Genomic DNA, 23,679 nt, shown 5'->3' with positions numbered 1-23,679 from the left:
TCAGGTGAAGATTCTCTGAACAAAAAAGTATCAATTATGCAAAAGCTCGTTCACTTAGCAGAGAAACTCTCTCTGCTGTAAATATGAACGCAACCATCATGTAGGGGAAGAAGTCATAAAACTGAGATTTTATTCCTGTATCTGCAGATAGGAGTTCTACCCAAAACGGGGATTATTAGCATGTACCACATGGACTTGGAGAAAAGGGGAGTTTGAATACATTTCTAACATACCTTTTTATTTAGGTGAAAACGAATACCCTTCTGTTATCACTGCTTCCTCTCAGTGTGTCACAGCACCCCAGCATCCATTCTGATAGACATTACACCAACCACTGAAGATTACTTGGAAACCAAACTCAAACTTGAGACAGGCTTTGGTTACTAATATCCTTCTATTTTGGGTGTGATGTCACTAGCAGAGTGCATGCTGGGACATCACACTGAGCAGGAGCCAAAAGGCCCTAAGAGGAAGATGTTAGAAATGTGCTTAAATGAGTCTTCAATGTGTTTATTTTGGATCAGCAGATTAGAGCATTACAGTTTTAATGCTCTGAACTGGAAACAAATATTTAAAAAATAGAAAATTGTTGTCAAAAGACAAGCATTACTTATATACAAATAAAGAGTACTTGTGTGCCAAAATTCTACAGGATACACTTTTGAGGAAGGAATTTATGCACGTGTTACAATATTAAAAGACTAAAATACATTTTAAAAACATGGCACATAGAAAAGGAAGCAAGCAAGAAGATGAGAAACCAAAGAGATCTCAAAAGGCAATATTTTTAGACTAACTCCAGGAAGGAGTTAACACTGATTGATAATGGATGTATTCTTGGTTGTCAATATAAGCTTTTTGACTGCTTAAGTAGCTACAATAAAGTTTACACTTAGAAATGAAGATTCCAGAAGTGAGATGACATTCTGGACAACAGAAATAAAGTGCAGTCACAGTTGAGAGCAATCTTGCTCAAGTATCCTTCTCCAATGTATGTGTTCTGGGCGTGCCTACTGTATACTCACAAAACACACATATATTAGAGTTCCAGTGCTCAGAGTTCTTCCAGCTTTGTATGTGTATCCCCTATCAACCAGATATGATGAAAAAAATCAGAGAAAAATAATTCAAAAATAAATTTTACAATAATGCCCAGATTTTTGAAGGTATTTAGGCCTTGTTATGTTCAGCATTGCAATCTCTTAACTGACTTAGGAACCTAAGCCTCATTTTCAAAAGGGGTTTAGGTGCTTAGGTGCCTAAATCCCACAAATACCTTTTAAAAACCTGGGCCTAAATCACTTTAAAAAATCAGTGAGGTATTGCAACACTGAGTGCAACAATGCTTAAATACCTTTAAAAATTTGGGCCTAAATTCTTTTGAAGCAGACTCCGTCCATGGCCTCCTTTGAATTCTGTAGAAGACTTAGGATTGTCCATGTTCAAAAATAGGAGCATTGCTGTTTTGAAATACCACTGATCTATTCTGGTTGTTTAAGAAATATATTTCCAACCAGTTTATCATATCATCTTATTGGAATCTTTGTCCCAAAGCATCTTCAGCCCTGAATCATGTCTAGGAAGTTATTGTACACCGAGGTTAGGCAAAATTTCTCATGATTTCTCAAAATTTCTATTGGTTTTTGGCACAGAGAAGGGTGGATGGCTCCAACGGTGAGATTTCAGTTTTTGTACTGCATCATTCAATTTTGAACATGAGGGTATATATCAGTCTGGTCACCGAAAAAGTTGAGTGTCGGTCAAAGTGTATCAATGACTTTATAATACTATTGTTCAAATTACCACCCACACTACAAAAGCCAAAATCTAGCAATTTATGTCAGATGAATTAAACTTTTGACCTTCAGATGAAGCAACCCAAAGGGTTGTGAGAAGGCTCCAAGAGGGATTAAACTGCAATACTTTAGCAATTGGAGTCCACATTTACTGCCTATTTTTGAACACGGGACTGTGTGCATTTTGGAGAAAATGAAGCAAGTTTTCTAGAAAACAATGGATATGAGAAACTTGGTCAAAGGAAATGAAGGTTCCTTACTTGTAACCGGAGTTCTTCGGGATGCCTCTGCATATTCACACTTACTTGTGCTGTGCCACCTTGTCGTACCTTGCAGTAGAACCATCTTCTAGCAATACCAGCTAGAGCACTCCTGCACCCCACCCCTCATTATCACGCTGCACCCAGGGGAAGACTACATAGGAGCAGAGCACCCTTACCACCTCAATTCCTCCCACTGCAAAGCCAGAGAGACACAAAAATAAGTATTCAGAGGGGAAGGTATGTGGGAAGCGTGAATATACAGAGCCATCTCGAAGAACTCCAGTTACTGAAAAGTAACCTCAATTTTCTTCAAGTGGCTTTGCATATTCCCCACCTATGGGATAGATTGATCAGCAGTTCTGAAACTAATCTGGAGGCAGCAACAGAGTCCTATTTGAATAGAGACTGAAGCACTGCTTTGACAAATCCAGAGCATAGTGCTTAGTGACAGTCTGCACTGAAGTCCAGCTAGCAGATTTGCAAATTTCATCAACTGGCATCTGCCTAAGATAGGCAAATGAAGAAGCCGCAGCTCTGGTGAAATGTGGTCAAATCACAGCAGGCACTGGAATTTTTACTAGTATGTAGCATTCAGCACTACATTGTGTAATCCACTGAGAAACAGTCTGGGAAGAAATCATATACCCCATTTGTTTTTTAGCACAAGACACAAACAAGCTAGGATTTATGAAAACTTTTAGTCTTGTCCAAGTAATGGGCGAGGGACCTTTGGGCATCCAAAGTACGTAGGACAGCATCTCCTTTCTTAGAGTACAGCCTATGGAAAAGAACTGGCAAATTAATGTGGAAAATCAGACACAACCTTAGTTAAGAATCTGAGATCAGGTCTGAGAACTACCTTGTCCTTAGGGAAAGAAGTGAAAAGCGGATCAGCCATAAGGGCATTCAGTTCACTCACTCTCCTTGTGATGGCAATAATGAAACCCGTATTAATAGATAAGTAGTAGAAAAAGCACTAAGCCAAGGGTTTGAAAGGTTTCGCCAGCATGGCCAACACCAAAATGAAGTCCCAAGAAGGGACAGGATCCCCAATGGGGATACACATTTGATAAACCTTTCATAAATCTTTTAATCAAACAATGAACAAACAGTGATCTACTATCAACTAGATTGTGATATACAGAGATGGCTGCCAAGTCAACTTTTAACAGTGAGTTAGATAATCCATGATTCTTTCAGTATTCCAGATCACAAGATATAGAAGCTGATATGGGGGAGATAGAATCTCCCTTCAGCCATGCCTCAAATCTGGATCACATTAGACATTAACAGTTTCTAGTGGATTGTTTTCTACAATTAACTAGTATATCCTGCAGATGAAGAATATGGATTGCTCAGGAGCGGACAGAGTCAAAGTCCAATCACCCACTCCATCAGGTGAAGAGTCCGGATGAAAGCTCCTGCCCTCCGGGTAGGACAGTAGATGTGGAGATCAAGGAAGACACACAAAAACTCCACCACTTGGTGGAAGGAGATTGGTAAACAACTGCTGAAATGGCCAACCTGGCACAATTAGTATCGTCCTCACTACTGTCTCGATCAACAGAGAAGCACGAAAAAACATACATAAAGCCATTCCCCCCAGTGGAGAAAGAAGGCATCCAACTGGGATGGTCTGTCCTTGCCCCCTCTGGAACAAAAAAGGAAACAATTTTTGTTGACTTTTGTTGTGAATAGTTCCACATCTGGTTGACTCCAGCTGGAGAATACAGTCTGAACCAAGTGAGCCTTCATGGACCATTTGTGAATCATTGGCTAAGATGATCTGCTGTTCCCTGCTACATGTAAAGAGACAGATTAACGTCATGATGAATACACCAATCCCATAGATTTATTGCCTTTCCACGCAGGAGAAAGGATCCTTGTTGATATAATACATCACTGATGTACTGTCCATCACTACCTGCATAATGGAACAATCTGAGAGCCAGAAGAACAGTTCTTAATTTCAATATGCAAATGTGCAGGATTCTCTGCTAAAAAGACAAGTGCCCTTGAACTGTCAAATGGTTCAGATACACCCTCCCCATATCCTCAGCCCTTAGTTGATATGTCTGAAATCACTATCCAGGTTGGACCCATACACCCCTGAGCACATTTGTTCTTACTGACCACCAATCTTGGGACACTATCATCATCTAAGGCATGGGTATCAACAACTGAAGACTGTCTGTCTCAATTTGGTCTGTAGACGAAGGCATCTACTGCCGCATAGATCTCATTCTCAGACAGATCTCATTCTCAAACAGGCAAACAGAGTCACATAGTAGACCCATGAAGAACTTTACTCTCTGGATCTTTAACAAATACTGGCTTGTTTTGACAAATCTATACTCTGGCAGAAAAGCTCTCCCCTCAATGGAGTCTAGTATAGCGCCTATAAAAGGGATCCTTTGTGAAGGGCAGAAGATTGACTTTGGGTGGAGAAAGAGCCCTAAAATCTGAAAAGAGATTGGTCATGAAGATTATTTAACAGATCTTCATTCATAGAAACCTTCAGAAGCCAGTCATCTTAACAGGGATTAACAAAAATGCCCTGATTCCTCAGATGAGCCCCCCCCTACCCCGAGAGAGACATTTAGTAAAAACTCTGCTTTCTTCCTCTATCTCCTTCTTGGTAAAAATCTAGATTTGGAATAGAGTGAACCAGGGACAACAATAGATCTGGCAGAAGATTTGAGGAGCCAGCTTTTTGTGGAGATCCTGTAGGGGTCCTAGGAGGAGGGAGCATAAGAGGATCTGTGAAAGGGACCTTGATGCCCTCTAGCCTCCTCTTCCTGACAGGGGCAAAGATGATGATCTTGGAGTTGAGGAAACATACCTCCTCTTAGAGCTCTTGCATTTCACTCTTGGATCAGACATGTGCAGTGGCATCAAAAGGTGAACCTAGGCTAACACAATGATTTAACTCCCTGGAACTGAGGATGTAGCTGGAACCAAAATGGGAGCCAAAATGAGAGCCAAACTACAGATCTGAAGATTGAGACGATATCATATCTAGTGTTACATGCAAGTCCATCTCCCGTGCTACTGACACAAAAGTCCGCGTTTCAGAGCCGGGAGTGCCCTGGTCTGAATCAGATGGATCTGACAGCTCTGATGCCTGTGCTGGGAACCAGAACCACTTACTGTGGCCACTTTGTCCTTATGCCTCTCTCTTCAGTGCCATTACTGTCAGCACCAAAGGCACTACCTACCCTGGTTCTGGCACACCAATGGACTCAATCTTCCTATATCTGTAAGTGGACTTTGAAGCTGATCCTAGTCCTGCCACCACATGTGTTCCTTCAGGATCAGAAAGCTGTAAGGCACAAAATATGGCACCAGTGAGGGTGGATCACTTCTCGGCCTCTCCTCCAGAACTGGGCAGTGGTATCCGATCACGTGGCCCCCAGTTTGGCCATGTGTCACCTCAAAGTCTTAACTGAAGAAACCGCAAGGATTGGGTCTGGTCCCAATTCAGGATTCGGCCTCTTGGAACCCTTCAGTCCTTTGTTGGGGGGAGCAACAGAGGCAGAGAATGGCCTTTGCAACCTTGGATTGGAGGATTGCTCAGAACCAGAGGGTCTGGTCTTGAGAGCTTCTTTCTATAGTAGGCGCTGCAGCTGAGTCTCCCTGTCCTTGTGGGCTCAGGGAGTAAAGGTCCTACAAATCAAATAATTAAAAGGTGAACGTCTTTCTCCCAAGCACTTGAGGCACTGCACGTGGTTTTTGTGCATCTGGAAGATAGCTGGGCAGGAAATGCACCTCTTAAAACCCAGCTTCTTCACTTCCACCATATCACGGAACTGAAAATGAATCACTGACTAAATCAACACCTAACAGTAACTATCTAAGAAAAAAACCCCAGCTCTCAAGAGACCGGAGAGGTTCATATATGTTTGTGGCATGTGGTTGGAAGGAACTGAGGTGGTGAGGGTGTTCCGCCCTCTATATAGCCTTGCCTTTGGCATGGTGTGACGTTGGGCGGGGGGGTGAGGGGGAGGCACAAGAGTGCTCTAGCTAATACTGCTAGAAGAAGGTTCTACCACATGGCACCATAAGGTGACACAGTACCCGTAAGTGACAATATGCAGAGCTACTTGAAGATCACCAAGGAAATGACCCACATCTGCAGGGTTTAAATGTTAAGTTTAAAAAAAAATACACAGTTACAGATCTTTAAGGGGCATTCGGAGGCAAAAGGAATTCTAATCTTAAGAAGGTTTCCACTTTGAAATTATCATTTCAAATTCAAAGATCTGCCTAAACAATTTAAGAGTTTTACACCAGTTTTAGTAACTTTCTTATAAGAATAAAATTAAGGGCTTGATTACTTACGGAAAACTTTCTGCACTGTGTAAGTTGTTCGCACGCAATAAGCCATAGAGAGAAACATGTGTGCTCTCTGCTGAAGAGTTCAAGTCATGCTCTTTACCTTCTCTAATCATCGTACGTTTAAGCAGACCGGAACATTTCAAAGCCAGTTCCAAAGCATCCATCCAACACCTGCCTAAAGATAGATGCTTGTTAGTAATGGAATTTGATATTGTTCACTTCACAATGATGAGCTATTTAGGGCCCCCTTTTACCTTACCTTTGAAAGGCACATACTGGAATAATAAATGCACACTCACTCCACACACTTTAGGTGACTTTGATTTTAATATCATTCCAGACCTAAAATATAAAAATAACTTACTCCCTATCTAGATGTGAAAGGGACTCCAGGGTAGGACCAACAAGGGTCTAGACCAGAACGTTATAACTAAGGCTACGATTATGTCACAGAGGTCACGGAATCCATGACTTCCGGAGACCTATTTGACATTATCTGCTTCAGCTCCGCGTCCGGAGCTGTCAGCCAATGGGGGCCCCAGAGCTCTCAGCTGCCAACCCCAGAGCTCCAAGGCATGGCGGGGGCCCCTGCAGGTCCACGCTGCGACGGGGGGCCCCGCAGGTCCAAGCCACCAGCCCCGGAGCTCCAAGCTTCTGTGGGATGGTGGTGGGGACTCTGGAGCTCCCAGCCACCGCAAGCAACAGCAGCGATGGGTGATGTTGGAATGGTGCCAAATTATTATTGTGAATTACTGTGATTGATATGAATGAATGTGGTGAACATGAGTTTGGTATGGCTTGGTATGTTTGAATTGGCTAGAGGATTCTGGGAGCAGGGATCTCTTAGCATCAGACTGTTTGTGTGGAAATTTACTGAATGCGCTGAAATTGCACTTGAATGGTTAATCAGAGGCTCTATCTGTGTGTGTTTCAGCAAGGAACTCTGGTCATATCACCTAATGGCCAGCTCACAAAAGTAAAGAAAACGCAGAAGTGAGCTTGGTATTGAATGACCAAGGTCAAAATGACCCTTTAGGATGGCACCGCACTAACAGCTCAAGTGAATGATTGATGAGAGGGTAAATGTTAACTGATCTTTTGTCTCTGTCTGTTTTGCAGTCCCTTTTAAAATATTAATTAGAAAAACCAGTAACGGAACACCCACAGGGCATATTCCTGGGATGTGACTGCTTTGAGAGCAAGGAGTATAAATGTTAAGAATACCATACATGCAGAGTTAGTTCATCAGTTAGCTCTCCAATTAACATCTGAAGAGGTCTGCGACGCTGTAAGACAGAGGGTCTTAGGGTAGCCAACACCCTGCTACAAGGGACTTTTATAGGACTTTTGAACCAGAGGACCTCGGGGTAACCAAGTACTTGAGAAGAAAAGAGAAGAGAGAAGAAAAGAGAAGAGAAGAGGTCTCTATCTAGGACTGATAGCTCTACCTGCTTTGTTTGCCAGTCAGGATACTGTGTAGGGCCAAGATAGTTACTGAGGGTTTATGCTTGGGGAACTGAGGCTTATTAGGAAGACGTATTACATAACCTTTTATGGCTTGTGTGATTCTCTCTCAAACAAATTGCTGTGCATTGAGCAAATTGAATCTGAATTTTCAGTGGTACCGGTAACAATCTGCCCATCCGTGGGCCGTAAAGATCCGTTTCAGCAGGTGATGGACCCCCCCATTCCCCATTTTGTCACAGTTATTTTTATTAAGAGTCATGGACAGGTCACAGGCTTCTGTGAATTTCTGTTTATTGCCTGTGACTTTTACTAAAAGTAACTGAGACAAAATCTTAGCCTTAGTTATAACAGAAGAAGCCACTGCAGATATGCCTTTTCCCTAACAGAGACAGACTGCCACCTCCCTTCTTGGCCTGCCAATGGATGCAGACACTCACTCTTCATCTCCAACCTTTCACCTCATTCAGAAGGACAATCATCCTCCTGCTCCCCTAACCAAATATGCACTTTAAGCAGTTAGAAAACGTTACTATCTTGACAGCATTTCTATTGCTCTCTAGTATTTCTCTGTTCTATCAAACCACAATACACTCAACTTTCAAGTATGGGGTGTCAACTGTACCAAATTCTCCTTCCCCGTTCGCAATATTTTTGTTCCTGACTGCGAATATGTAAAACTTCAGTACTTTCTTAAAGGCATCTGCTTACAAAGAAACATCAGCAAATGTCCAATTCAGACATTCCATTCTTTATACATACTTACATTTTAACTTTACAATTATACTGAGGAAACATTTTCACTAAGTGGTCCACAATAACATGAACTTTTTTCCCCTGACTAATTAATTCAGAACCCAGCTAATGTTTGATTGGTTCAAATTACTCCTGCCAACGTACCATTTCTCCATTCACAACAGCGACCTTTATCTGCTATTGTGCTTCGTCACCTAACTTTATTAGATCCCTCTGCTGTTCCCTACAGCCGTCTCTAGATTTGGCTAACTTAAATAATTCTGTCATATGCAAAATTTGCCAATTCTATTTACTAATGCTCTGCAAAAGGGATCAAACACCAACCAGTCCTAGAACAGAACCTTTAGGCATCCAACAATTAACTTTTTGCCATCTTGAAAACTGACCATTTATTCCTCCTCTGTTTTCTGTCCCTGTTTTGTTGATACACTCAAAGAACTCTAATAGACTAGACCGAAGATTATAGTTGAAAGACCACAGACAAAACTGTTTGTTTTTTTCCACTGCGTTACTTTAAGTATACCCATCTTTACTATTTCCCATGTTTGGTCAATTTTCTGGGGTCTTTCAACAGCAAAAGGGGAGCAAAAAGAATTTTGAAAAATAAGAAATTGATTGTAAAACCAAATAAATTGAAAGTGAACTTAGGACAACTAGGTCCTGAAATTACTTTTCACTCATTTCTTGAAATTTACTACATTTTCAGTTGGCCATAATCCTCTCAACAATAAGATCTATATAAAATGTATATTGCAGTGCTAAGTTAATTAACTAGTGCAGTTGCATAGCAGCTACTCACCAAAGTTACACAACAGTCTTTTGAAATTCTTTCTAATTTAGAATCTTCCAAGATATTTGGCATTTAATGTGGACTAACACCTCTTCTACAAGGCTGTGTTTGTTAGTCTCTTAAGTAGGCTCATACGTTTAGTTTAAGGGACTCAAAATTTATAACTACTAAAACTTTGCAAAGTTACTTCATGATATGAAATAAAAATGCTTGCATTATAGCTATCTAATATATTGGGTTTAAAAAAAAAGCATGTTCAACTGAACTACGGATCTGCAAATATGATGCTGTAACACTGTACAAGAGAAATGGAATAATTTGAATCTCTAATAAGCAAGCACTTCAAAAATGAAAAATCAAAACAAAACAAGAAAATTTACTTACCATCCGATTCTGAAGCTGCTCGGATGATCAAATAACTTCCAGGTAATGGCTGAGTTATAGAACCAACCGCTTCACCTTTAGGACCCTAGAAATATATGAATACAACATCCATAGACATTATTTTGAATCAGCTGTTTCATGGCTTGTTTGCTGTAGTAACAAGCTGATTACAATGCAGGAAGCTCTACTGTCACTCACAGCAACAACTAATGAAGATATGGTTCTGTAGAGGAGTTGCCTCCTTTCATTGGATTTTCCTCTTCAGACACTTATCTTAAAGTGGGGTTGAGTTGAGAACCACACTTTAAAGAGAAAGGTCTTCAGTTTATTCCAATTTATTTTTTAAAATTAATCTGGAGACTTTAGTTGACTTGGCAAATAACTTCTATGACCTGGCCTGTCAGCAGCACCCCGTGCTCTCTTACCTTGTTTCCTTGCCTCCTCCTCTAAATCAGGTTATAATGGAGGTACCTTCCTCCCCTCACAGAAACGGACTTATGAGTAGGTGGCAAGGATACTATCTGTCCTAGGTACTTCTTTGACCCTCATCACTGTAGATTCCAAGTGCCTTCTGCAAGCGGAATCAGCAGGAGAGGGTGCCACTCTGTCTCCAAACAGGAAGCAATGGCAAAGGATGCAAAGCTCCAGATACAAATCTCAAATTAAACTTAGGGCTGAGAATTAATCGCAGTTAACTCATGCGATTAACTCAAAAAACCCGATCACGATTACAAAAATTAATCACGATTAATCACACTGTTAAACAATAGAATACCAATTGAAATGTATAATATTTTTGGATGTTTTTCTACATTTTTAAATATATTGATTTAAATTACACCACAGCATACAAAGTTGACAGTGCTCACTTTGTATTATTTTTTATTGCAAATATTCATGCTGTAAAAATTGCCAATGAAAGAAAGAGTATTTTTCAATTCACCCCATACAGTTCTTTATCGTGTAAGTGCAACTTACAAATGTAGATTCTTTTTTGTTACATAACTACACTCAAAAACAAAACAATGTAAAACTTTAGAGCCTACATGTCCACTTACTCTACTTCTTGTTCAGCCAATTGCTAAGACAAACAAGTTTGTTTGCATTTACGGGAGATAATGCTGGCAGCTTCCTATTTACATGTCACCTGAAAGTGAGAACAGGCGCTCACATGGCACTTTGTAGCCAGCATTTCAAGGTATTTACATGACAGTTATGCTTAACATTTGTATGCCCCTTCATGCTTGGGCCACAATTCCAGAGGACATTCTTTCATGCCGATGATGCTCGTTAAAAAAATGCATTAATTAAATTTGTGACTGAACTCCTTGGGGGAGAAGTCTCCTACTCTGTTTTACCTGCATTCTGCCATATATTTCATGTTATAGCATTCTCGGATAATGACCCAGCACATGTTAGTTTTAAGAACACTTTCACTGCAGATTTAACAAAACACAAAGAAGGTACCAATGTGAGATTTCTAAAGATACCTACATCACTCGACCCAAGGTTTAAGAATCTGAAGTGCCTTCCAAAATCTGAAAGGGACGAGATGTAGAGCATGCTTTCAGAAGTCTTCAAAGAGCAACACTCAGATGCGGAAACTACAGAACCTGAACCACCAAAAGAGAAAATCAACCTTTCTTCTGGTGGCATCTGACTCAGATGATGAAAATGAACAAGCATATGTCTGCACTAATTTGGATGGTTATCAAGCAGAACCCGTTATCAGCATGGATGCATGGTTGAAGCATGAAGGGACATAATATTTAGTGCATCTGGCACATAAATATCTTGCAATGCCAGCTACAACAGTGCCATGCGAACACCTGTTCTCACTTTCAGGTGACATTGTAAACAAGAAGCAGGCAACATTATCTCCTGCAAATGTAAACAAACTTGTTTGTCTGAACGATTGGCTGAACAAGAAGTAGGACTGAGTGGATTTGCAGGCTCTAAAGTTTTATATTGTTTTATTTTTGAATGCAGGTTTTTTTGTACATAATTCTACATTTGTAAGTTCAACTTCCATGATAAAGAGATTGCACTGCAGTACTTTTATGAGATGAATTGAAAAAAAAATTTGTTTTGTTTTTTTACAGTGCAAATATTTGTAATGAAAAATAAAGTGAGCACTGTATACTTCGTATTCTGTTTTGTAATTGAAATCAATATATTGAAAATGTAGAAAATATCCAAAACTATTTTAAAAAGGTATTATATTATTAACAGTGCGATTAATCACAATTAATTTTTTTAATCACTTGACAGACCTAAATAAACTAAAAATTCCAGATGTTTAAAACATTTCTTTAGAAACAGTGCCATTGCTACAGATATTTCTATTTCTCTCAAGTGTGCTTAGAGAATATAAAAGATTGAAAATACCACTCAAGAGCCCACTCTAAAAACAGTTAAGTTAGAGGAATTTTAAGACAACTGATAGGTAAAAGGGTTTGCATTAGGTTTGTAGCCACAGTTGGACGATACGTTAAACCTACTGTCAATCAGCCTAATTGATAAGAAAATCTGTTTGGGTCTTGGGGGGTGGACTTCCCCCAGTGAATCTAATGAGAAACTGGTAAGTTAGAAGAGGGAATGTAAAAGCAAGAAGTTTTGAACAAAAGCAAGTAAAGAGGAAGTTAGTGACCTGTAATGGAGGTTCTTAGAGATGTGTAGTCCCTATCTGTATTCCACTGTGAGTTATGCATGTGTACTCTGTGCCTGGAGCTGGAGAATTTGAAAATAGGTCACTTGGTCCAAGCATGTGTCCTGGCTCACTTCGAGCCCCCATCCAAGGACATAAAGGGTGGGGCAGACCAACCATCTCTCCAGTTCTCTCTCTCCTGCAAATCAGAGAAGATCCAAAACAGAGAAGAAAGAGGGAGGGTAATGAAATACAGATGAGGACCACACGTCTCGAAGAACCTCCATTACAGGTTAATAACCTCCTCTTCTAGTGATGGTTCCTATTATATTCCGCCGTGGGTGACTGACAAGCACTACTGAAGTAGGAGGAAGGTGTGAGGATGTAGACAGTAGAACTGAGTGGAGGACCCCAGTCCCAAAGAATGTATCAGCAGAGGAGTCCTGCACCTGGGCATAATGTCTTGCAAATGCATAAACAGAGCCTCATCTGGCCACTTTACAGATATCAAGGAAAGGCACCTTCTGAAATGATGCCATAGTTATTGCTTGTGCTCTTTTGCAATGAGCTCTCACCTCCTTGGTGTGAAGGGGGGAGAAGGTTTGATAGCTGATAAAATAGAATGCAGCTAGATATCCATTTGGAGATTCTCTAGGAGGAGATGGCATGTCCCCCGATTCCTTCTGCTATGGTGATAAAAAGTCTTGGGGATTTCCTGATTGGTTTTGTTTTTTGCAGTTACAAGCCCAAGGCTTGCTGAACATCAAGGAATCGGAGTCTTTTCTTCCCAAAACCACATGCTTCCACAGAGGAAGACACAGGTAAGTGAATCAATTGGCTAAGGTGAAATTCTGAAACTTCTTTGGTGGTGAATTTGGGGTTTAGCTAGATGCAAAGAAAACTTATCCTTATGGAATACAGTGTAAGAAGGATCTGCCATCATCAGTCCAAGCTTGCCAACCCTTCTACCTGAGGTGATGCCTACGAAGAAAGCAACCTTCATGGAAAGGAGAGAGATAGAGCAAGAAGCTAAAGGTTCAAAGGGGAGCCTTATGGGTACTGAGAGAAACCAGGTTCAGGTCCCATTGGTGAGTGAGCTTCTGAATAGGCGGGAAGGTTCTGTTGATTAAGCCTTTCCAGAATCTAGTGGTGAGTGGATGTGCGAAGACCAAGTAGTCCTGAGGAGGTGGATGATATGCACTGATTGCCACCAAATGGACTCACAAGGAGCCAATGGACGGGCCTGATATCTTCAGAGAGAGGCTATAGTCCAAGATGAGAGGATTATTGGCAGTTTCTAGAAGAATGGTCCTTTGTTGTGTTCAAGAAGAAAAGCACCTTCATTTCGCTATTAACATCTTACTCCTATTATTCGTTAATTTTTCCCATTCTCAGTCAATTCCCCCAGGAGCATAAAACCTGTACAAGTTTTAAGGCCCCTACATTGCCAGAGAGATGTAAAGTCTTATAAATGACAGTAAGGGAATCAGCTAGGAAGATCTATGTGCTTTCTCACTTTTTTCCTATGCCAAAGTGGCACAATGGAGTTAGATTACAGCTCAGGATTTATTTTACTTACCCATTAAAAAAAAAAGAAAAGAAAAGACTTTGAGGGCAAATAAAACATTTATCAAGCAGTCAATAAAATATCAGGACAATCAGAACCAAGCACTTCCCAAAGTACCCAGCTAGGTCCAGGACAATGATTAGCAAAACTGTACGACTTTCACATGTGAAAGAGTCTGAGCAATTTAAAATGACATTCTACTTTTCTTTTTCCCTCCTTCTGTTTGGTGTTCTGTAACGTAATTTCAATGAAAATTCAGGATTATAACTGGAATGCAGGGTATTAATTACCAAGTGTTCGTAACTTTTCTTTCATGTGTTTAGGAAATGCTGAAAAGTTATTGTGACTTTTTTTCTGTATTGTAGTTTAAATAAATTATTAAAACAATTGAAACTGGTGAGATTATATTGCATTATTTTGACAAATATAATATGCAGAATTTTTAGTTTTTTGGAGCAAAAGCCTCCCAGGAGTAACATCTTCTAACAGAATTCTTCCTAATATTAGATGACTGTCTCACAAGGCTGGGTTAGGTTTACTCCCAACTGAACATTCTAACGATGATACCCATCCAAATATCAAGCCCTGAGATGGAACAAATGCAGATCAGGGTGCTTGATCTTGCTGTTCCATTGGGTCAGGACTCAGGAAACATTGGGAGGAGGATTAGTAGCCGGGATGACATGTATAGGAGGTTGGGAAACCAGAACTGTCTGTGCCAGTAAGGGGCGATCAGGATGACCGCTGCCCTGCCAGACTTCGTATAAAATTCATGGTAGAAGCAATAGAAGAGGAAAGGCATAATTGAACTGGTCTGACCAAGGAAGAAGCAGAGCATCACCCTGGGAGTAGATGTGAGGAGTCCCCCCCAGGGTGCCACCTGGAACTGGGGTACCACTGAGCCCTCTGACCCAACAACCTGGGCTCCCTTTCACACTGTGCTGCTGGGACAAGCTGCAGACCTGCTCCTGGTCCTACACTTTCTCCAGCATTCATACAGATAGGGACACACCCAGCTGCAATTACACGCAGGCACTCTGACCAGCCACTGCATAAACCATCAATAGAGAGGCTCCAGCCAAAACAACCACCAGTTTTCCATCCTAGGACCCCAGAGCTGTAGCATCCTGCCCTGGTCAAAACCCTGACCAGTATGAATTTATTATCCAGGTCGCCTCCCACTCAATGTGGAGAGGAAATGCAACAAGCCTATGTTAAACCAAGCTGAGCTTTTTCCCCAGGCACTTCACTTAAAGGCACACTGGGTTTAAATTAAAACATAAAACAAGTTTATTAACTACAAAAGATAGATTTTAAGTGATTATAAAGGATAGCAAACAGATCAAAGCAGATTACCTAGTAAATAAACAAAAACACAAACTAGGTTTAACATACTAGAAAAATAGTATTTGAATTAATCTCTCACCCTGACTGATGATACAAGCAGGCTGGCAGATTCTCAAAGTACAAGCTGCACTTGATTTACAGCTTGGAATCCCCAGGTTTTACATACACAGGCTAGAAATCCCTTTAGCCTTGGTCCAGCACTTCCTCCAGTTCCTCAGCTGTTTCCAGGAGTCCTCTTGCATGGGGAGTGAAGAACAACCGATGATGTCACTCCATGCCTTATATAGCTTTAGTACATGGCGGGAACCCTTTGTCCCAAAACCAGTTCCCAGACAAGTGTGTTGAAAAATACAGACACTCCAAAAGAGAGTTCAGAGTCATGTGGCCTGGTCATATGCCCTTGTAGAGTCATAGCAGCCATTATTTACAGGAAAAAGAAAAGGAGTACTTGTGGCACCTTAGAGACGAACCAATTTATTTGAGCATAAGCTTTCGTGAGCTACAGCTCACTTCATCGGATGCATAAGTGAGCTGTAGCTCACGAAAGCTTATACTCAAATAAATTGGTTAGTCTCTAAGGTGCCACAAGTACTCCTTTTCTTTTTGCGAATACAGACTAACACGGCTGTTACTCTGAAACCTGTCATTATTTACAGGCTGTCTGGAGCCTTCTCAGGAAGGCTCACCAGGTGGGAGATAAGTTTCTCCTAAGGCCTATTGTTTTCCCTTATGATTCATTACCCGGAATAAGCCCTTCCCAACCAGCTATCTAGACTGAAAGCATCTTGCCTAGTGGGCATCGCCCAGGTGTAACTACATTTGAAATACAGATACATAGTCAATATTCATAACTTCAGCTACAAAAATGATACATGCGTACAAATAGGATAATCATAACTTTTCCAATGACACCTTATATGACCCATCTTGTATAAAATGCATCACAATTATATCATAATATTATTTCTAGGATGAATATGAGATGTAATGTCATAGTAGTGACCCAGGGCTCTTCTGGAGCAATATGTAATGCATTTCTTGTTCATTTGAGAAGCAAACAGATCCCTAGTTGGGGTTCCCCATAGAGCGAAAATATTGTGCAATACCAAGTTATGGAGTTCCCAATCATGGTGGACTACAAAATGTCTGCTGCAGGTAGGCTGCTGATAGGGTGATTCTATTGCTGACACACCAGTTCCAAAAGACTGACCGCTTCTGCACACAGGGAGATGGATCTTGCTCCCCTCTGCTTGTTGATGTAGAAAATAGTCATAACATTATAAGGACAAGATGAGCACAGTTGAATGGAAGAATGGCTTCGCATGCTTTCCAGACTGTTCGCAACTTCAGGATATTGACGTGCATCCTGGATTATCAAGACGTCCAAGTACCTTGTGCTATGCAGCTGTTCATGTGAGCTCCCCAACCAAATAGGTATGCATCTGTAATAATGGTCCCGTCCAGAGAGGAAGGTATACGAGGATGCCCACATATACCTGATGAGAGGTATCTGATCTGAGCTATGATATATTGTTCACGATCTGGAACCTTTCCTGGGGCAAATATGCTCTTGCAATGATAAAATTCAAGGTGGCCACGATGAAGTCCAAAGATTGTGTGGGGGCGAGAACAGATTTCTTGCCGTTTATAAGGACTCCCAGTGAGGAGAGGAAGTGCAGCATCCTAGAAGTTAACTCATAGGCTTCCTGGAGTGACTTGGCAACAAGGAGCCAGTCCTCGAGGTAGGGGAAGATAATGAGACCACAATCTCTGACATAAGCTGCTACTCTCAAGAACACCTTGGTAAAGACTCTGGGGGCAACTGTTATGCTAAAAGGCAGCACTCTGTACTGAAAATTGTCAGACCACCATGAATCTGAGGAAGTATCTATGAGTGGGATGAATGTCTATGGAAGAGTAGGTATCTTTCACTTCAAGAACTGTAAACCACATGTCCTTTTCTAAACATGGGATTACAGATGCCAACATGACCATGTGAAATCTGAGTTTGCAAACGATGTGATTGAAATGGCAGTGGTCGAGGATTGGTCTCCAACCACCCTTTTTTTGGGTACCAGGAAGTAAGTCGAGTAAAACCTGTTCCCTTGGTATTGAGGAGGCAGGTGTTCTATCACTTCCTGTCCCAAAAGGGAGTCCATCTCTTGTTTGAGAATATTCTCGTGACAGTGGCCCCTGAGGCGCTTTTGAAGAGGGTTTTAGAGGAGGTAGGGATGCAAACTCTATCATAAACTGTAAAAATTGTTAAAATTATTTACAAAGCTAAATCTAATTCTTATTTTTTAGGATGATGCTGAAGCTACAGACACTGGAGGTTCTGACGCAGATCATGAGGTGGTGAGAAGTAACAGGAGAGACCATTCGTCTGCCCCATCCTATATCCCCTCAGACAGAGGCACGAGGTTAGCCAGGGTGCATGTGTGACCCAATGGACATTACTTACAAATTCTCCGGCTCTGGGTGCCTGATGCACATGTGTAAACCAGAGTGGAACGTAAGAACATAAGAACGGCCTTGCTGGATCAGACCAAGATCCATCTAGCCCAGTATCCTGTCTTCCGACAGTGGCCAATGCCAGGTGCCCCAGAGCGAATGAACACAACAGGTAATCATCAAGTGATCTGTCCCCTGTCGCTCATTCCCAGCTTCTGGCAAACAGAGGCTAGGGACACCATTCCTGCCCATCCTGGCTAATAGCCATTGATGGACCTATTCTCCATGAATTTATCTAGTTCTTTTTTGAACCTGTTATGGTCTTGGCCTTCACAACATCCTCTGGCAAGGAGTTCCTCAGGTTGACTGTGAGTCGTGTGAAGAAATACTTCCTTTTATTTGTTTTAAACCTGCTGCCTATTAATTCATCTTGGATCTGTGGTGATCTATACTTGGAGGATTGACAGCTCCTCCTACATAAAAAACTGTATGGTTTCTTTCACAGTCTGACTTAACCCCCTATCTTAAAATGTCCTTCTTTCCAAATATACTCTTCATAGACCCACCAATACCTTTTGTCTCAATTCTGAGGACTTTCCCTTGGGGGACAGTTCTTGCTTTTAATCTCTGTAATAAGAGTTGAGAAATTCCTGGCTATGGTTGGGACCAGCACTAGCCTGTGTACATTGTTTCTTTAACACTGGCTGTTCCATATGATAGCTTCTAAAAATCACTGTCATCTTCTTCAAGTGGTTTAAACACAGCAGAGTGGGTACTACTGGTTATACACTGTAGACTGGAAGAGCATAACATCAAGGGAGCATGATAAGCGACTGGCCCCAGACTACTACAGAAAGTCATGCACAGTCAGCCAGACGGAGGAACCAGACACTATGATAAGTGCGCTCAGGGAAAAGCTGACTTCTGCAGTACCTTTATACATCTTGTGTACATAGTTCTGAGTGGTGGTGTCTCTTCAGATTGGGTGTGAACAAGTCTTGACAAGGTCCCTCTCCAAAGACTCTTAAGCAAAGTAAGCTGTCATGGGATAAGAGGGAAGGTCCTCTCCTGGATCAGTAACTGGTTAAAAGACAGGAAACAGAGGGTAGGCATAAATGATCAGTTTTCAGAATGGAGAATGGTAAATAGTTGTGTCCCCCAGGAGTGTGTACTGGGGCCAGTACTGTTCAACATATTCATAAATGATCTGGGGGAAAAGGGGTAAACAATGAGGTTGCAAAATTTGCAGATGATACAAAACTACTCAAGATAGTTAAATCCAAAGCAGACTGCGAAGAGCTACACAGAACTGAGTGACTGGGCAACAAAATAGCAGATGAAATTCAATGTTGATAAATACAAAGTAAATGCACAGTGGAAAAAATAATCTCAACTATATATATAAAATGACGGGGTCTAAATTAGTTGTTACCACTCATGAAAGAGATCTTGGAGTCATTGTGGATAGTTCTCTGAAAACATCCACTCAGTGTGCAGCAGCAGTCAAAAAAGCTAACAGAATGTTGGGAATCATTCAAAAAGGGATAGATAGGACAGAAATTATTATATTGCCTCTATACAAATCCATGGTATGCCCACATGTTGAATACTGTGTGCAGATATGGTCGCCCCATCTCAAAAAAGATGTATTGGAATTGGAAAAGGTTCAGAAAAGGGCAACAAAAATTATTAGGGGGTATGGAATGGCTGCCAAATGCGGAGAGATTAATAAAACTGGGATATTTCAGGTTGGAAAAGAGACGACTAAGGGGGGATATGAGAGAGGTCTACAAAATCATGACTGGTGTGAAGTGTTATTTACTCCTTATAACACAAGAACTAGGGGTCACCAAATGAAATTAAGAGGCAGCAGGTTTAAAACAAACAAAAGGAAGTATTTCTTCACACAATGCACAGTCAACCTGTGGAACTCTTTGCCAGAGGATGTTGTGAAGGCCAAGACTACAACAGGGTTCAAAAAACCCTAGATAAATTCAGGATAAGTCCATCAATAGCTATTAGCCAGGATGGGCTGAGATGGGGTCCCTAGCCTCTGTTTGCCAGAAGGTGGCAATGGGCAATAGGAGATAGATCACTTGATGATTTCCTGTTCTGTTCATTCCCTCTGAAGCACCTGGCATTGGCCACTGTCGGAAGACAGATATTGGGCTAGATAGACCTTTGGTCTGACCCAGTACAGACATTCTTATGTTCTTGTTCTTTGTTGAAAAACAAGCTTTTTCTCTTGTGAGCCTAATGGTGAAAGTTTATTGGAGAGTAAAGTTACCTGCGGCTATCCTTATGAAAGTTTGCCTCCCACAGGATCTACAGTTTCACTAGCGGATTGCTGTTACTGACTGGGGGACAGGACAGGGAAGAAGACATCGTTTTAACAAGGACTTCTAACTAAGACTAATAATTCTCTACTATACATAGCCACACCAGAATAAACAAATGCCTCAATAGCCCTCAGTACATTTAAAATGGACAATATTGACTTATTCTGGTTTAAAATTTGACCTACCTTTAATAACGTTCAAGCAATTAGGAAATATAGCCTTGATTTATACAGATCTCAGCCTAAGACTGATTTGCCATCTTCTGCAGAGCTAGGTCACCCTAGTCAAACAGCTGTTAACAACCTTCATGAATTAGGTTAATAAAGTATTGAACTTTTAAGTCACATTAACCACAAAATACACATCGCTAGGAAAGGAATGGAGGAAATGAGTACACAGCAAACTGACAATGAAAAATCAGTAGGGTAAAAAACTCTTCTGAAGTGGTTTTAGACTATAGTAAATCTACAACCAATTAAAAAAACCCCTAATATTTTGAGTATTTCATACTAAGAAGAGATAAGATTCCAAACAGACAATAGTTCCTCTGAATAAATGTCAGGTGATTATTACTTTAATTGCCTGATCTTAATGAAGAAGGAAGTTACCATTCTCCATCACTGATGAGATAGGACATGGAACAGCTATACAGGTACTTAGCATCTTGTATCAGATGTAGAATGCAGAGAGTATAATAAATTCATCATCCATTATTAGGGCTGTTAGGAGGTAAGGTAATACAGCTGACGAGGGCCAGATCAGACCATCAAAACTTTGGATAAAACAGAGAATGGGAAAATGTGACGATGCACAATCTAGTGGTCACAGGAGAGATTGCCCGCTTCTGGTCCTCCAGTCCAAGCTGTTTGGTAAACGTGGAGAGCTTGTTAAGGGAGGGTCGGATAAATGGAATTCTACTGTTCAAATAACCATCACCACCACGTTTCAAGATACAGAATCATGTATAAGCTTCAAATGCCTACAAGGTCACCATCATTACTGCTGTGCACAAAAGCAATTAAAACAAGTGCTTTTGTATGAAGTTATTAATTTACTCAAGCATCAAATCTAAAGAAATGAAATAGCTATTTACAAATATTGAATGAAAGACTTTTCAGCAAGACACATTACATGAAACACACTGTATGCTCTTCAGCAAAGATTATAGCATCCTATTTATTGCTAAGGACTTCCTAAAAGATTAATCTGTTCATGTAACCAACATGTGAGCTACACAGTATAAATTACAGAGGTCACATCGTTACTTTTTTGGATGAAAAGTACAGCAGTAGACACTGTATTAACACAGAATTAAGTTAAGAATAGCTAGAAGACAAAACACTGCTGACTATATAGAAAAGCGTAGTGCCTCTTATGTGTAAGGCTGCTTCTACTCAATGCTGAGAACACAGACACATTCTGCAATGTCTTCAAGAATGGATGTTCACTAACCTTAACAGCCCAGATGGACTGCTCCAAGGGATGGAAAAGTTTGAAACAAAAGCCATCTTTTTTGGAAGGCCGCTCAATGAGTTCACAAGCATTCAGGAGCACTGTTCCCACCCACTGGCCATTTTGGGGGGTTTTGTAAATGAGCAATACTCCTGGTTTCAGCACACACCACAGTTTGGTCCAGCTTTTCAATGTACCACGAATCTACAAAATATTAACAATTGGGTTTAGTTCATCACAATTAAAAATAAATATCGAAGTCACAAATAAATATCAAAGTCATCCCCCTCCTGCTGACAGGAAAATTGAATCTAAGTCAATTGATAGTTTTACCCAAAATAAAGTAAGTCTGTTGATTCTACAACAGTGTTCTGTACTTCCTTGTGGCAGAAATATGTTAAGATGCAGATTCCTCCTTCCAGGGCCGGTGAATATTACCCTTGTTATGCAAGTGATGTACACATTGGTTCAAAATCTGGAAATACTTCTGGATCCCTGATTCCTTCTGGATTCCCCAGGAGTGTCCACAGCCGAAGCGTATTTTACCATTAGCAATATTATTCATGACATATGGGTAGAATTACTATGAATGCAACTCAGAAGATACAATTGGTGCAGAATGCAATTGCCTCCTTAGGGTGCATCTACCCAGCCAAGAAAAACCCATTGCTGGCCCATGCCAACCGGCTCAGGCTCGGGCTGCAGGGCTGTTTCGTTGCTGTGTAGACTTCTGGGCTCAGGATGGAGCCCGAGCTCTGGAACTCTTCCACCTCAGAGGGTCCTAGAGCCTGGGCTCTAGCCTGAATCCAGAAATCTACACAGCAACGAAATTGCCCTGCAGCCCCTGCCCAAGTGGGCTGGCGCTGGCCAGCAATAGGTTTTTCTTTGTTGTGTAGATATATCGTTAGCGATGGTAGGTCATAGCAGTTCTCAGAGTTCTTAATACTTGATACTTGATTTTGAAATGGAAATCAAGGTGTTAACAACCAATCTATAGATATATAAAAATTCCAGATTTGGGTGGGATCACTGGCTATCTGAGAGAGCACCTCCTCTTGTGCATCACCACGAGTTCTTAGGTTTCTTGGATTTGAATGTCTGGGGTATGGATGTTTGTGATTAAGTTCTGGTCACTCTAGAATTTATTCCTCCTTATCAGGCTGAACAAACACTAATTTGTTGACCTCCACAGTATTGATTTAATCATTCTATTTAGTAAGGCTTTTCCATGAGCAGGATAAATATTACCTCTTATGGATAAGCCATTTAGTTTAATCTCTGTAAATGTACCCACACTGCTTTTGCAATCCTCTGTTGCTGGTGGTACTGCCCACTGTTTGGGACAGATGAACATCTCATCCCTTCTATGGAAATAAAATTCTAGGATTATAGCTATTTCATATGGGAGGAAAGAGAAAAAAGAGGAAGAGATATGCAAGAAGGAACCTGTGTTAAAATACCTAAGATGACTGACCTTCCTTTTGTGACTTCTAACAAATTAAGGAATTCTCTATGATCAAGTATAAAATCACAAGTACAAAAAACCCATAACCCCAACTAGTTTTTTAAATTAGTTGCTGTACATATTAGGTCAATATCACTATGGTGACTGCAGTAAGTAACAGCCAGGTTCCTCAGTTATCCCCTAGGACTCAAGCATGGAGTCTCTGGGTTGCAATTAATAGATGCTCTGCTAGTTGAAAAACATTAATCAGCATTAAACATTAATCATTAATTACTAAAACTTCAACTCAGATTTCACACTCAAGCTCTGACCTTCAGCCAGTCAGCCATAACAATAACTGATGGGTCTGTGATTGTGCTAAGCAATTCTTTCGTAGCTCTCTTCTTCTCTTCTCTGTAATTTTTCTTTTGAACCTGTAAATAACAAATATACAAGATGGTAAAACTATTTTAAATCACAGGGAAAAAGCAAGTCAGAGCAATAAAAACAAAAACCCATTGCAATTAACAAAAACTCAGGAAAATTGTAAGGTGTAAAGCTCAACCTGTAATAATATAGTCAAAGAAGCAGCTTTAAAATGGGGAAGAATGTTTGTCTTGAACACACAAGACTTTTCCGTG

The 23,679-nt window shown here is 40.8% G+C and overlaps 1 protein-coding gene across 12 annotated transcripts in view; it reads right to left on the bottom strand.

Moving 5' to 3' along the window:
* The window catches only part of OSBPL8 (oxysterol binding protein like 8), a 193,644-nt gene that overhangs the window by 34,123 nt on the left and 135,842 nt on the right, over positions 1 to 23,679 (bottom strand). For all 12 annotated transcript variants that reach the window (XR_012156740.1, XM_073327724.1, XM_073327730.1 and 9 more), the window contains 4 exons: positions 23,371 to 23,472; positions 21,595 to 21,798; positions 9,792 to 9,876; positions 6,401 to 6,572 (listed from right to left, as the gene is read on the bottom strand). Coding sequence is in view for 11 of the 12 variants with exons in the window: in XM_073327724.1 (XP_073183825.1) it covers positions 6,401 to 6,572; positions 9,792 to 9,876; positions 21,595 to 21,798; positions 23,371 to 23,472 (563 nt within the window). In the remaining variant the exon portion in view is untranslated. The remainder of the gene's footprint in view (positions 1 to 6,400; positions 6,573 to 9,791; positions 9,877 to 21,594; positions 21,799 to 23,370; positions 23,473 to 23,679) is intronic.

This window comes from Lepidochelys kempii, chromosome 1 (assembly GCF_965140265.1).
Source record: "Lepidochelys kempii isolate rLepKem1 chromosome 1, rLepKem1.hap2, whole genome shotgun sequence".
Taxonomy (NCBI): domain Eukaryota; kingdom Metazoa; phylum Chordata; order Testudines; family Cheloniidae; genus Lepidochelys; species Lepidochelys kempii.
The sequence above is the reverse complement of the archived record's forward strand: the minus strand, read 5'-3'. Positions and strand labels throughout refer to the sequence as shown.